Below are 16924 nucleotides of genomic sequence, written 5' to 3' on the forward strand. Positions count from 1 at the left end.
AACGCCATCTTATGTTTGTTGCAGACATTGCAAATCTCACCCATTTCTTCGCCAAACTTACTTTTTCTTTTTGCAATTTATTTTCTTTTTCTTTTTACTGTGTTTCATTGAACATATGTAAGTGTAATTATTCATAAATAGCTAGCTTGAAGAACCTGCAATTTTTCCACATTCATAAATCTGAACGATCGCTATTTCTTCTCTTACGAATGGAAGGGAAATTACAAAGAAGTAATTTTTAAGTCATTAGCGAGAGACCGAGGACGATAGCACACGTCCGTTGGTCCTGTTAATTCATCTCCCTGACCTAGTGATTAACAAAAAAGAGGGTCATTCATTTTAGAATGGTTCACTTAGTTACTAATGTTCACAATCTTGGCTTTTAATTTATCAGCCAACATGTGCTGCTTACTTTCATTAAACTTTGAAGCTATAAACCAAGATAATAAAGTAGTCTACTTTAGGCAAAGTCATAAATCTTTTTTTATTCACTTGTACATTAATAATGTCTTTAATTTTTCTTTAAGAAAAAATATAATCTTTCTTTAATTAACATTGTAATTACTTGCTCGGATTTTATTGTCAAATTATTTCACACGTATAGTTCCATATACTCAGGGTATTCCAGCGCAAGTATTGCGGGTATTGCGGTCAAAAAAACATGCCTCATTAGCCTCATTAGATATTAATAACGTCAAAAATGATTAAAGTGACTAAAATCACATTTCAGATATTATTTCCAATTTCGCATTAATAACACAAAAATAATTTTTTCTGGAAAAAAATATAAAATATCCTATTTTCATATACTTTAAAATTCTGGTAGAATAAATACAATTTGAATTTATAAATTATCTATAGGAACTTTTCAAACATATGAAATTCTAGGCAACACTGTTCTACAACCTAAGGGTAACCTTACTAGATACTACGTAGTACTAGACTCATGGACACAGACCGGTAACCAAGGCTTAATAATTCTGTTTAGTGAAGTGATGAATGTTTTTCTGAAAATACTCCTCAAACTAAGTCAGTTGAAGAAAACCATCTTGAACTTAGTAGTATAACAGTAGCAACTAACCAACAAGATTACTTACCATGCCACTTATGGAAACAATGTAAGTACAATAAAGAACTTAATTAATAAATAATTTTAAAAAGTAATACAAGTAGGAATTTGTGATTTTGCTGTAGTCATTTTTACACTTTTCTGAATGTCACTAATTTATTTGCATCGTAGCATAAATCTTTAACAAATAGCATTTTGGTTTCGTTTTAAATCTTTTATCTTTTAAATTCTTTAAACGATAGCAGAAGGAATGAAATTATTATTGTTGTCCTGAGCCCATTCGCTCGTGGGTCCTAAGACAGATCTAAGTGCCCTGAACTCCTGTCCCTTTAAAAAAAAAAAAGGTTTATGGAAAAGTTAAAAAATGAAAGTTAAGTAACATTTTGCAATTTATTAGTTGGGGCCTAAATATCATCCAGTAACTTGTAAATTAGTGAGATAGTATGATTAGAAATACGGCAGATAATTAATGGCGTAATACTAGCTGACTTTGCAAAATATTTGTGACGTCTAAAATAATGCAAACTCTTCAAGGTACTTATGGCCAATACGTGTAAGATGTTCGTTGGATTTATTACCTATAAATAATTTCCCATGAATCAAATATTGCTTCTCTTTGGAGTAATGAATCAGTTGTCATAGAATTAGGGAATTCTAAAGATGGAAAAATTAGCTGTGAAAGGTTTAAAGGGTTTAAGCCAATCAAATCTAATTAGCTACTTAAATTTTCTTTTCGTGTACATCAACCTCATCTACAACATAACAACAGACAGTCATCAACTAGATTAACAATACTGTACATAGAGTAGTTATCATTACTATTAGTCTACTCCCTCCAACCATTACAACTTCATCATCTGATTATTTTTAACGCTCACAGTGCAATGCCGCCCTTCAGTCAGTGTTTTCTCGTTACAGAAGAGAAAATCTTAAGGGCAGACTGCTGGATCCCTGCTTGGTATCCAGTTTCAAATAAGTTATTTTTACTTCCACTCCGTTTTAGTGCTTTACCAACGTTGTTATATAAGAATAACCAAAAATTTAATTTTAAAAGCTAGCATAAATCTGTAAGTAATAAATATTCTCCAAATTTTTAAAAATTGTTAAATTAAGATGTCCAGTTAGTCGCTCAGATCAAAGAAAGCCAGAAGATGCTTAATAATAAGCAATAATTGCTGATTCCATCAAAGTAATCAACTTATTAATATCAAGAAGTTAAAGTTTTAGATACCAATCTGTTCTTCTTCTTTGACCCTGCTAAATTACTTTTCTTCTTTTAGTTTTTGGTGGTTTTTCATTCTTTTAACGAGCAAAAGTTGCTTCTTTTCCCCTGTGTCCTGCTTCACAGAAAATAAGCACCCCTGCTTAATTGTAATTGTAACAAACTTTACACTTGGCTTTTGCTTTTTGCTTTTTTTTTTTTTTTTTTTTTCAAGTGCGAATCTTCATTAATATGAAGAGATGGTCCCTGCACAGAATTCCATCATCCCGTTCCAGCACTAAACTTTATCCAAACTGTACTTATTATCACTTACACATACTTTTAACTGGAGCTACTTTAATTTCTTGTGAATTCATATTTAACGTGTAATCATGAATGAATCGTTGGTTTGCATTTAAAGTGTATAGAGTAATAAATGATTGTATAACTCCGGTGGTTAGGCGAAGATGCCGGGTTCGAATCCAGTTGTTGGCTCTTAGATTTTCTCAGTGAGCTCTGTAACGTGAGGAACCCTTTCCCGGAGCACGATCATATTTTGACGGCTTTAAATTTTCAAAAAAAAACGTGACGTCAGCTTCACTTGCTATTATCTTGTAGATCCATATATGCTCGTATAATATTAGAGGCAGATTTTTTTTTAGTTCCACTTCTAAATTTCATTATAAAAGCAGTGGATTTAAGAGAAATTCGTGTGTTTACACCAGGTAATTTGAACTGAGATTACTTATCTTGTCCCTTAAATTTAGAGAATGTGTATCAAACATAAATAATTTGCCAAGCGGTGTGAAGTATTTTAGTGGCAGCCCATTGTTGACATTATATTGTACTGCTAGTGTGAAACCGTTATTATTCCGTTTGCTCTTGTTACAAGAACTGCCAGCGAATGATGCGTAGTATCATCCTGGGAGGATAACTCCCGTCAACTTGCATATATCATCACTGTTAGGTTTGTTTTGTTGGCGAATAGATGTGGTAGTACTCTAACCGACGATGGAGGTAGAAGTGTAAATACCAAACAGTCTTCCGTTTTTAGAACCTTTTGTACATGTTTGCACACATAGTTGTTTTGTTCTTCCCATAGTAAATATCTCTTTAACTTCCCAAACCATCTCCATACATAGCACGTAAATATATATAACATAACTTGACATATATTCATGACTCACGCACAAATTTATGTATGCACTATTTTATGAATACTCATTTTGATAAACTTGATATTATATATATTATTTTATGTGCCGCTTAAATGGCCCGACTTTTAAAGTTTGATGGAAAACGCCCCCAATTATTTTCATTGATCTTTTTTTTTTGGTTTCATTATCGATTATCGAACCACTAACTAAACCATTCACTTGACTCTCTATACTTGTTCTCTATGCCTAAATTTCTCCCTGCCCTTATGTGACAATGGTGATGTAAAGAACGGAAAGCAGGGACTGGTTTTTAGAATTAGTTTTAATCTGGGGTGCCTGCTACCATGAGCCAAACAAGGCCGACTTAATGTTGCCTACGCTTTTTTTTTTTATTGTGTACGATTGGCTCTGAAAGTGTATCCACTCAGGTTGGGACAATTTCTTCCCAATCTTATACCTCGCCTAGCGCCTTATTATACATACACCATTGATTTAATTAACTATTTTTGGTATACAGCTATTTATTTTATTGAATTACTCACGTTGTTATGGATTCCTAACATCGTTCACAACTTTACTTGTAGAGGATGTAACTTTGTGCAGGTAATCACTTTATAAAGCCGGAAGTTTAATGTATCGTTGTTCATGGATCGTCTTAAAAGCTGTGGAAAGATCTTCAGTTTATAAAACGGTCAATTTTTATGCGCCTCTCTATTTCTTTTCCTTCCCATTGGTTTTCCAACTCAATTTGAGAAGAGATTGGCTAAGTGGTTAGCGTACTGGATTCCCACGAGGAGATCCAGAATTCGAATCCAATTACCGCCCCTTAGATTTTCTCTTCCTAGAAGCTTACTGTCCAGTGTTGGCTAGTGGTTGTCTGTAATGAGTCAGACTGACCAGTTTACGAAAAGGTCGTACTTGAAAAGGTTTTTGGACGGCCTCAGACCTCAGATTTGAGGCCCCTAAAATGGAATTATAAACCCAACTCTTGTTCTAATTAATGAAGCAGGTCACGTAATGTAGCTGCCCAAATATAAAGCACAACGCCTAAAATGCTTTTTCGTTAAATAATTTGATCACATTTAAAAAGTGAATACCTAAAACGGATTTCCACAAAATTTTCGGACTAATGGCACCCCAGATATTTCCCTTCCTTTTTTTCTCTGATTTATCCCTCTTTGCCTCATTTGTCTCTTGCTTTCTGCAGCTACTCACCTCGCCTAAGCTCCGTCTCTAAGCGCATGCTCCTTTACCTCCAATATGCCCAATAAAAGAGAGAAAAGATAACTGGCTGGGGACCTTGTTGGCCACTAAATCATCGCCTAGGAATGCCACCCTGATTGGAGGGAGCCCTTGCCTGGGTTTTGTTGTTTTTCCCTAAGTATAATCTAGATAGAACTTTAGCCCTTAAAAAACAGTAAGTCAAAAAACAAGTTTATATTTCTATTTTCATATTATTTATGAATTACCACATTATTATAAAATTTTATATTCAACTAGTTTATTCATTACTTATAACTAGAATGTTTTATGACTAGAATGTTTATCTTTAAAGTGAATGAAATTCAAATAACGATAATAATTAAGTAGCATTAATAAAAATAATAATAAACCTTAATTAAAAAAGATGCTATTGTTTGGAAATATTTTGATTATTAGCATGGAGTAAGTCTATCAATCAACAGAATGGATTTGATTAATTTTAAGACAAACCCTAAACATACGAGTACATGACTACACTTTAATTCGTACCTAAATTGTCTTTACCCAAAAACATTTCAGTCTTTCGATGGAAACAACATAATATTATTAATGTCCTGAATTTTTAATTCTTAGTTTAATTAATCTCCATTTTTTACCTGAAAAGCCTTCAGGAACTTTATGGGCTTCAGAATAATGAGCGGGTTAAGAATCAAACAAGGTGCGGTTATATTTAAAATAAATTGTGAATTTTCAAAGATAATTAGGAAGGGAGTTCTATAAGGTGAGAGTGGCCTTATTTGGCACAATAGATCTATTTCGTTTTGGTCGCTGTACTACCCCGTCTCGAAAAAGCCAAGAAAAAACTTTAGCCATGTCAATAGATAAAGTTTATATATGACACTCTCTCACTGTGTCGATAGAGGGCGCTAGTAGTGGTGACTGGTGGAACAAGAATTCAGGAAATTGAATATAACCCACTTGATGTTCATAGCTCGTAGTACTTGGTCTTATTCCATCACCTGTTCAGCGATTTAATGAACCTAATTTATTTTGTGAAGTTAATGCTGTCAATTTAGTTCTTAAGTTTGTTGTGGTCACAAAACTAAATAGAGAGCTTCATGTTCAACAGTTGGTTATCTAGGCTGTCAGAATGTACTTGTTCGCTAATATCTACTATAAAGTTTCAATCAGAATATTGATTGAAACAATTATTATTGAGGATAAGAAGATGTTGCTTTCTATTGGCTAGCTAGATAAGACTAAATATTAGATTGCCACGAGCTGGTTTAAGTCTGATTTCTATCTAAGTTTAAGGTATTCCTACCAGTCAGGACTCTTCAGTGTTTAATTTTTAAAGATTTTATTTCTGGCGTTATTTACCAATATTAGTAGTGTTCGCTCCCAATGCATTGCAGACGCTTATGTGGACAGGTTCTAGTCCTGGACAGGATGACTGCTACATATTTGGACAGCTGGTCAGCAACTTCATTTTCTCTGCAGTACTGGTTACCGGCACCTTTCAACAGTCTTCCTGGTTGAACCTAAAAAGCCGCCACATTACCTTCTACCAAAAATTCCCAAATAAATATAGGATAAGATACATAAAAGGTGCGTAAGTTTTTTTGTCTAGCGTGGCTTCTCCGAATAGATAAGCATCTCCTTATTTTGTAAAGCAAATTTTTCAGGATATGTTCTTAGAAAAGGGTAAGATAAGGTAGAAAGACTGCACAGGATATTAATTTTATCATCCTGAATACCCCATACATCCTGAAAACCTGCTGGAATTAAGTTTCCATAACTTTTGGTGTTTCATTGGTTTTCTTAGACATGCAGAAGTATACTCCTTTAAATTAAAACATTTCCTGGCAGAACTCAGATTCTTAGGACCTTGAAAATCATATTTTCTGTGAGGAAATACAATTTTGAACTCACCCTTCATAAGGAAAAAGGGAGAAGAAGTTAAACTTATGGCAAAAAGACGTTTGAAGAGTGAAGGTGACATATTCCATAATTCATCAGGAGAGTCTAAGCTGTTTATATGTATGAATGAATATTTTTATTAGTTGCTTTTAGTTAGTTAAACTTATATTAGGCTATTTATATGCACAACAATAAGATGGGAGGAACCAACTTGGATAATCCAATGGTTTTTTGGACCATGAAGTTAAGTGACGGTGCCCTTAATGGAGACTGATTTAAAAACTATTTTCTCAAGTTCAACGCTTTAATTTGGAAAATCTTTCCTGACAAAATTTGATCAAGTTCCCACTTCTGAGAGTTGGCTTAAAGTTTCTGGTGGGGGAGTGCCTGATTTTATTGAAATGTATTTCAAAACCCACTGGCTTGGCACAATAAAGTTCGACTGGAATGGGTGCCGGGTCATGTGGGGGATCAAGGGGAATGAAACAGCCGATCTGCTGGCCAGGAATGGAGCTAACACTCCTTTCATCGGCCTGGAACCTGTCCTTGGGATCACCAGGGGTGCAGTTCGTGCAGCTCTCAGAGGCTGGTTCTGGAGAGAGAACATGAAAAGAACTGGGTAATGTGTCCTGGGGGTCAAGACTATAATGCCTTGGCTGTGTAAACGAAGAGCCAAAGAGACCCTGTGCTTATTGGCTCGAAAACGTTGTGCAGATTGTGTCAGGAAGTGGATAAAACGGCCTCTCACTTGTAGTTCGATTGCGTTACAATCGAGCGGTTGCGCCAAGAAACTTTGAGTCCAAAGGAGATAGTAGCGCAAAAAGTAATGGTAGGGAAAGTCCTCCACCTCCTTAGTAGGGGAGGTTTCGTCTTCTAGATCCAAAGGAGAAGGCACAATAAGTCTCTTGTGGCTGCGGTGCCGTGGGGCATAGGTCCCTGTCTCTTTTCTAACTCTAATTCTACCTGCCAATGTTATGCATATCTTTTTTTTCAGGTAAATTAACATTTATTTCACCATTGCTTCACCTTTACCTGCCACTTCATTCTTACACGGAATTTGTAGGTTGGTTCCAATATTTTCGTTGCAATACTTCTAATAACAATACTTCTCTTACAATACCTTCGATATTCAATAATCAATACTTTCTATCGATAAAATTTTGTTATTGAAACTCGAATGAATTAAGATTTATTTTGAAAAAGTTTTGTGGGTAGTTTTTGTTTCAATTTAAAGGTCGTTTTAAAACATATCTGAATCTCAGTCGATTAAATAGCATTTAATCGATAAATAATAGAAAGGTCAAACTTCTGGCAGTGAACGCAATGAAATTGGTTCTAATTGCAAATTTAGAGTTTGCTAAAAAAAAAACTCAGATTATGGCTTCTAAGTACAACAGTAGGGGAACTGGATTAAAAGAAAATTACGAGAGTATTTAAGTTAACAAAGTTTTTTATTATCTAAAATTAATAAATATAAAAATGATAGTCTAATTTATATTATAGTTATAGTAAAGATGAATTTATTTTAAACTATATAAGTATTTCAGCATTAGCTTGGTGTTACGTTTACCCCGACTGAACAGTTGCTCTGTTTATCTGGTTAGTGAAGCAGAAACTGTTTCCACTTGTGAACCTGTACCTGATAATATTCCTGTTTCAGGTGCGAACTACATTTCTGGAAGAAATATTTATAGTTATAGTTTCATAGATTAGATTAGGTACCTAACTAAAAGTGGCCTTTATCTAATAATTTAACTAGTTTTTTTTCTACTTGGCAAACTTCAGATTGTCGAAATTAATTATCTAATTCTTTAACCGAGAATAAATGTCCTAAGAGCTTAATATGAAAAAGTCCTGAAGATGAACTAGGCCTTAGGTCGAAACTTTGACTAAAAAATAAATACCTAATTATAACTGAAATTGGCAATATTATTTATTCTTTTTTGGATGAATGAATGATTTTTTATAACCTGTTATATTTTGAAATTAATGAATTTTTGGATGAATGAATGATTTTTTATAACCTGTTATATTTTGAAATTAATGAATTTTTGGATGAATGAATAATTTTTTATAACCTGTTATATTTTGAAATTAATGAATTTTTGGATGAATGAATGATTTTTTATAACCTGTTATATTTTGAAATTAATGAATTTTTGGATGAATGAATGATTTTTTATAACCTGTTATATTTTGAAATTAATGAATTTTTGGATGAATGAATAATTTTTTATAACCTGTTATATTTTGAAATTAATGAATTTTTGGATGAATGAATGATTTTTTATAACCTGTTATATTTTGAAATTAATGAATTTTTGGATGAATGAATGATTTTTTATAACCTGTTATATTTTGAAATTAATGAATTTTTGGATGAATGAATAATTTTTTATAACCTGTTATATTTTGAAATTAATGAATTTTTGGATGAATGAATGATTTTTTATAACCTGTTATATTTTGAAATTAATGAATTTTTGGATGAATGAATGATTTTTTATAACCTGTTATATTTTGAAATTAATGAATTTTTGGATGAATGAATAATTTTTTATAACCTGTTATATTTTGAAATTAATGAATTTTTGGATGAATGAATGATTTTTTATAACCTGTTATATTTTGAAATTAATGAATTTTTGGATGAATGAATGATTTTTTATAACCTGTTATATTTTGAAATTAATGAATTTTTGGATGAATGAATGATTTTTTATAACCTGTTATATTTTGAAATTAATGAATTTTTGGATGAATGAATAATTTTTTATAACCTGTTATATTTTGAAATTAATGAATGTTTGGATGAATGAATGATTTTTTATAACCTGTTATATTTTGAAATTAATGAATTTTTGGATGAATGAATCATACACAAAAAAAAATCTTAATATACATTTAGAATTCTGAGCTTTTCTGTTACTGTTGCCCATTATATCAGCTAGAAAAAATATTTTTTTTGTAAACATGTTCATTCCTGTATATTTCGTAAGAATGGATAACCTGGAATATCGAACCGTCTCCATACAATTCTTCATTTTAGACAATTAAATCTCGTCTTGTTATTGTAAATATTGCAATTATATTTTTTGTCATAAAAGTCTATATTGGGGGAAAAAAATGGAAATTGGTATTTATTGATCGCTATTCCATAGATGATACTCAACTATTTGGACACAGAATTTGAAGAAAATCTTTCAGAATTGTATTCACAGGAAGCCGTATGAATATTCAGAATCTTTTGATTCTTTTATGAATTTTTCGTAAAAATCAGGACACAAAAAATGCATTCATCATAAACTATAATCAACTGCCGGTTATAATATTTTCTTTTTAAACATAAATAATGGCAATGAAGATAAATATTATCATATTTTACGGACGGAAGTCTTCTTTACATGTTCCAGTACATTAATCATCCTGAGATGTTGTAAGAATGCAACGGGCACGCAACGCTTTTCTTGAAAGAAAGAGAGGAAAAAATCATTTTTATTAATTATTTTATTTGTATTTCTTTTTCTTCTGCCTTTTTTATAAAAATTTTACTCGTGAACACCAGTTAATCAGTTTATCGACTCGCTAGAATGAGCTCATTTTTGCATTACAGTATTTCTCTTGTCCAATAACCGTAAAGATGTAGAGTTCATAGTTACAGAGTTGACAAAGGGCGCCTTAGAATGTCAAAACTCATGAAGTGGAGCAATGGAAGTGATTCTTTAAGAGTCACAGTAACCTTTTTGGCTCTTCTATAGAGGTTTCTTGTTTTATTTATTTACTTTTCCTTTATACCTTTAAGGATATATAAAAATACAATGAAGTTGGACATACTTCTTATTCAAAGATCTTGACGTGCCTGCAGGTATACGTACCCGTTTGTAATGAATGACCAATGCCAGGGATGAATTGAGGGAAGGTTGAAGAATAGAAGGAGATAAGATAAACATTTCCCAGCTACTAAATGTCGCTTATGTACTAGATTACTTAGGTTAAAATAATAATTATTTCAGACAATCCAGTCATATTTTTTAATTTTTTTTTGTTTTTGATTTTATGGGTACCCATAATCTCTTATATTTATTTTGAAATTAAATTCTTCTGTAGGCCAGTTCTTCTCTGAAGGTGCCCATTGTATTAAAATATTGTCCGCGTTTTCTTTTATAATGCTGATTACGCTGAAGTCTGCTTTAGATCATTTTTATGCCTCTAGTTTTAATTTTACCATAACCCTGATATGGCTGTTGCGACTTTAGTCCAGTCTAAACGTTGGGTTTGCTAGATATTCGTGCTGGATTGGACCTTCTTATTTTTCTTTCATCTGGACAATCAGGACAATGCTCCTGCCCATAAAAGTGAATTGGTGATTGGAAAACAGAGAGAGCATTGGAATAAACCATTTTGATTTTTCTACTGGTTTGACTCTAAGTTAAATGACTGCCGTTTTGCGTTTTTAATATACATTCCTTCTCTCACTCAATCTCTCTCTTTCTCTCCCTCTCCCACACACATACTCTCTGAAAAAATGTATTTCCATTCAGTTTCAAAAAAAAAATGTGAAGCATGCAATTAGTTTCACTTATAGCTTCACAATAACCAAAATTAATGTTTCCGAATAATAGCTAAGATGAAAATACCTTTTGACTGTAGGTACAATAAATGGAATTCACCATAACAAACATTTGGGATTTCCTTATCGCCCACCCTTGATATCGTATAGCCCCCACCACCCCCTGCCAGCATTGAAGTTTGGGTTCCTATCGCACACAGAGGAGATAAGTTTCCCCAGGACTGGCTGGCCCATAGACATAAACTATCTCTTGACATACCTGGCCCCAATATAAATGGGAAAGCTTTTCTCTCTCTGATTGGAAAATTGCTTGTGAGAGATAACCCAAAGGTGAGCACTCCATTCTTCTAGAAGCGGGGTGGAGATCATCCATTGTAAATGGATTTGTAACAACCCTTTGTTATGTAAAAACACCATTTACGAGTATAAGCTTTTATATAATCAAATCAGCGGATGGTCATTTTAGTTTTACTAAATTTTTAAAAATAATATAAAATTTGAAGTGTTTAATTATGGCGTCTAATCAAGTGTACACAACCTCAAAACATTTTCTAAAATATGATTTAAAAATGCTGCCTAAATAACTATTTAATTGTATAATTTATTTTTTTTTTTTAGTCAGGCAAGTTCTATTTCTTTTCTCAGCCTTATTCCGCAGTTACTCGCACTCCTTTTGGGTCTAATTGGTAAAGCAGAAGTTAAATTACTGTAATGGAAAAAAATAACCTAAATAACCGTAATGAAAATTGACCTAGTGTTGACTTTTCTGTAAGAAAATTGTAAAAATAATATTGAAGAGGAACTCTAATGTTTATTGTTACATTTATTTCTGTTTCAGTACTATGTGGCGTAGGCGTGGACATCGCTTTACACAACCACGGCATAGGAATATTCTACATGTGAGTAAAATTATTATTTAACGTTACATCCTCAAGAATATTCTTTTTACTTTTTTTGAAGTTTTTAAATAAGTGATAATTCCACGTGATAATTCATAATTAACACCTCAATTGCTTACTGATTGTAGGCCAAGTATTGATGGAATTTTCTAAATTTTATATAAAATAAGTAAGTATACACTCTGCCTTAAGCTGGCCTCAGTCCTCCAATGAAGTAAATATCTCAGAAATAGGCTGAGTTGATTGCCTCTCCTCCAACAAAACATTTTACAGAAGGAAGAAAGAATAATGGCAATTTCAGTCATGATTTTTTATTCTGTTTTGCCGAGTTTTCGACCTAGGGAATAGGTCATCTTCAGGGCTATAGAACATATTTTACAGTATATTTATAATAATTTTGTCATAATAAATTTGTATCAAGTTACATAGTTTAAACAATAATTATTTACTTTATTTTCAATATTTTTACATTGTTATTATAAAGTTGATGTGTTTTTTGTCCAGACACACTTGTAAACCGAGTGTGATCAGTTCAAATCAGAGACAAACACACAAAAAGGAAATTATAACTTTACACAAATTCGTTATAAAACAATTATTATAACCAAACAGGAAAATATGTTCCACTGCCCTGAAGATGACCTAGTCCCTAGGTCGAAAGCTTGGCAAAATAATTAAAAAAAATTGTGTCTGAAATAGGCATTATTGTTTCTTACTTTTGGACTAATAAATCATTCACCAAAAACAATAAACAATACTTAATATTTATTGCATAATACTAACAAGAAGTATTCAGCCCTGAATGGATAAAATTACTTACTTTTCTATTATATGTTCAGTAATTTGTTTTCATGCCGTGACAGCTGTACATTTAATGCATTCCTTATGAGATTACTTGCAGTTATAATAATATTGCAGTAACAATGCTTTGATCGAAAAAAAAAAGAAGAGCGAAAGTCCATGAAATATTCAAGTGACTTGGACTTCTTTGCTTCTTTAAGTGTTCTAGTAGGTGACGCTCCAGAAAGTTTGCACTATAAGCCTAACTACATTAAGTCTGAAAGCGTCTCCTAAAGTTAACTTCTAGTTTCTGGTAAGACTCCGGTTAAGTTCTACTCGCCGCAATTTGATGAAATACAGAAATTTGTGATACGTCTGTCTTAAATGAATTCTCAACTTGTGAGATAAGGAGAATTTGTTAACTGGAGAAGGATCTTTTATAGAATTAGAACTAATAGTAATTAAAAATAAGAACGGACAAAAGGTGTAACTTTTCACTCTGCCCCACTGAATATATTTTGACGCATCTACTTATGACAATGTGTGGTAAGAAGGAAGACAAGAGATGTTTCCACGCTCAAGTTGCTGAGGCCCAAGTGAACTTCGAATGAATAATGAATAGGTAAAACATTTCATTTAGCTATTGGTGAGTCTATGAATTTTATTCAAATCCATTGAATTCTTTACTCCCTGACAAACCTCCTACATAAAACTCATTGGAAATGTCCCAAAAAAAGTATGTAACGACTCATTTGATTCTGTGAGGCAGGCAATGTATACAGACTCCTCATACTTAATTAGAATATCAAGCAAGGAAGCAAAGATATAAATCTTTGTAAGAAAGAAAGGATACTATAAAACCATATTTAATTTATGAATATAATATAAAACTACAGCAAATTTCTCGAAAAACTGTAACTGTTGATATAAATTTAATTGGAGTGATTGGATGACCCCCTCTAAATCAGTTAAGTAAAGCTTCGGGAAGCATGTAGCTTCCATCGGTGACCTAAGTGGACACTGCGCGTTATTATTTTCATGTTGGTGGCAATTAGTGCTTTTATGGCTTTGTAAATACTTGTTATATTTACTGTTTAAGTTCATTTCTTCCTCTATTTTAATTTAGAATAAATGCTAAAATTCGTTTAATGATACTTAATGTTCTATGTTACAGTGTTTGTGCCGGAATTGTATTCTTCTTAGAAATTACTTGGGTCATTACATTGTTTCTACAACTGTGTGTAAGGTAATTTAAAATTTCATTAATATATTTAAGTTAATACAATTAAAATAGTTCAATTTTTAAAAGAAAAGTATGTGTAGGGACTAAATTATTAAGTGATTCTTTGGCGAGTTATATAAATAAAATGGCAAGATTATTAGCTGTTGTAAGCTAATCTTTTTTAATTACTCTCTTTTGAGAATTACTCTTTATCAGGGCTGAATGAATTTCACTTTCATTCACCTAGGAAATTCAAGATGGGCCTTACTTTCCCTTTACCCAAGTTTTTATTTGTATTTTTTTAAATGTATTGGGCGTCACTAAGAGATGAATAGTTTTTTAAGTTATGTTTCTAGTCTGATGCCTGCTACTTGAATTTGGGCCTTTGTAGAGGAGATAGTTATTTAGCATCCGTTTGGAAAGAACATGCGCTCAGATGTTTACTCAGAGAGACAAGACCAATCCTCCAATTACGCCCTTAGAGCTTTTGGGCACAACATCTACTGGTAATGGCTTATTTAACACTTGCTAGCAGACCAAATGAACGAGGGACTTCCTCTTCAATTCTACAATCTTCTTATTAATTATTTGGGTATAATAGTGATTTAAATAGTGCAGGATTCAGTATACTCAATATGAGCCTTATTTTTATCTAATGTAAGTGTATACGTTCCTGAATTCTGAGTATCTGCTCACTAAATTCAGCATTGACGAGTTCTAAGTATGTTTATATGCTTAGAGTATATATTTATATACATTTTTATTGATATCACCCAATGTGTGGATTAGTAGATTTATTATTTCAATAGAAGTAAAATATATGTATGAGGCAATGCATTTTACCTTCAATTCGACCACTTGATACTTCCTTGACAATTTTTTTTAGCTTGCCCATTGTTTTGTTTCATACGTACTCTTTCTGTTGTAGAAATGAATATAGCACTTGTTTATATTGTTGGAGTAAGGTATTGTGGTTCAGGTTATGGAAGAGATCACTATTGTATGTGGTATTTGCAATGGTGCTGTTCCTCAGACCTCACCGTCTATGGTTGTCCATTGTGGCAGGTAAATTAAAATATTGTCCACATTTTTGTTTTAATGTTACATATTAGCTAAGTATTCAGTGCAATTTACTGTAATATAATGTATTTGCACTTTCAGGACTACAGCTATCCGTGTTATCAATGTTATACTTAATACTTACTTATCGTGCGTGCAAGAAAACTAAGATGATACCATCGCCAAGACTGCTCAACAGCCATTCACCAAGTCAAGAGGATAACTTTGATAATAAGTAAGTTGTCTTCTTTAAATGTCTATTTTGAACATATTATACAATAGTGATCTTTAATCGGTAGGGTATGTATCGTTAAGAACGTATATTTGGTTCTCAGCTAGTCTAGAAGCTAGAACAATCCACTTTGGAGCGATTCCATTGGAGCACTAATTAAGTATTGGCTCAACTTTTCGATTTTCTAAATGACGCAACCGTTTGGAAAAAAAACTTTCTTTTTTTTTTTGCTTGGAATAATTAATGAATTACACGAATCGAGAAAAACGAACTCTTTGCGCATAAGGTTCAATTTGAATCATTTTTCTTCTTAAAAAGAACAATGATGCTTGACTTGTACACACCATCTATACTTCTATATACTAACTGTCTGTTATTTTCTGTGGCTGAACGATTTTTCATCATCCAAACTTATGACTGCAGATACGAAGAAATTGGGGACGTTCTGGACGACACTCTGCCTACACCTTTGTTGAACGACAATCTGTCTGAACTGGAACAGGACACAATACTGGAAATTTAATTAACTTTGTATTTCCCATCTTCTCCCCACCCATCGCAAACCATCTAATACAAAATTCTTAATTGTGAAATATTTCATTAATTGTTAATTAAACAATACTAATAATATAGCTAATTCGTATTAAACATTTATTGTAAATATTTCAATTAGTAGAAAAAAAATGTTTCTATAATCAATTTTTGTACGGCCTATTTTTTCAAAACACAATAATTGATATTCTGCTGCAATAAAAAAAAAAGGAGGGGTATTGTAATAATGAGGTTTTTTAAATGATATTTGTAAATTGTGATACTATTTTATATACTACAGAAGTGGGAGAACAAAAAGTACATTACATTAATTGTGTATATAGGGGACGATGTAAATTTTTTAAAGTTTTTGTTTAATAAAACTGGAAACAAAACGTAATGTATGACTTTAATGTAAAGTAAGAAAAAGATGGTTTAGAGTATTTTAGAAAAATACTTCACCAAACTGTTATTAAAATGTAAAATGAAGTAAAAAATAATTAACTTTACAATTTACATTAAAAATTATTTATTTTTTCAAATTAAGGCTCTCTAGAACAGCTTAGATTGAAATGGTCATCTGCAAATCTGTCGCAAAGGAGTGACTCTTAATTGAATTGTGCGAAGTTTAAAAAATCCACTTGAATAGAAGAAACGCAGGTACGTATATAATTTCAATCTTACTTAATTAGAATGAGAAGCATCAGAATCTGGGAGTTGTAAACAATTGGTAACCGCCCAGGCATTCAAATCGCCTATTTATAACGGCTTCGAACTCCATAAGGACTTGTGATCTGCTCTTTTTCTTCTTTATCTTCTACCAGAGGGTCAGTTTCTTCAGATGACCAAGTCGACAACATAGCCTGCTTTCCTCTACCAGCTTGAGATTATAATTGCTAATCCTAGGAGGGCTCTTTGCTAGCTCCTTTCTCATTCTTGAGCACCTCTTGGAAAAGTCTTTCGTTTATTCTACCTAAGGATTTGTGCATCATAATAAAGGCCTGGCCAGGAAGTATATAGGAATGTAAATGTTTCTTTTTATATATTTTTTTGTTTATCTGTTTTATATCCAATTTACAGG

At 32.3% G+C, this 16924-nt stretch overlaps 1 protein-coding gene across 2 annotated transcripts in view; it reads left to right on the plus strand.

Moving 5' to 3' along the window:
• LOC141451453 (uncharacterized) overlaps positions 1-16359 on the plus strand; it is a 167362-nt gene extending 151003 nt beyond the window's left edge. For both annotated transcript variants that reach the window (XM_074122850.1, XM_074122851.1), the window contains exons 2-6: positions 11959-12019; positions 13974-14045; positions 14950-15086; positions 15183-15315; positions 15736-16359. In XM_074122850.1, coding sequence (XP_073978951.1) covers positions 11959-12019; positions 13974-14045; positions 14950-15086; positions 15183-15315; positions 15736-15835 — 503 coding nt within the window. In that variant the 3' untranslated portion in view covers positions 15836-16359. The remainder of the gene's footprint in view (positions 1-11958; positions 12020-13973; positions 14046-14949; positions 15087-15182; positions 15316-15735) is intronic.
• Positions 16360-16924: the final 565 nt, after the last annotated feature.

This window comes from Rhodnius prolixus, unplaced genomic scaffold, assembly GCF_049639745.1.
Source record: "Rhodnius prolixus isolate KJV_2025 unplaced genomic scaffold, Rpr scaffold_8, whole genome shotgun sequence".
Lineage (NCBI taxonomy): Eukaryota > Metazoa > Arthropoda > Insecta > Hemiptera > Reduviidae > Rhodnius > Rhodnius prolixus.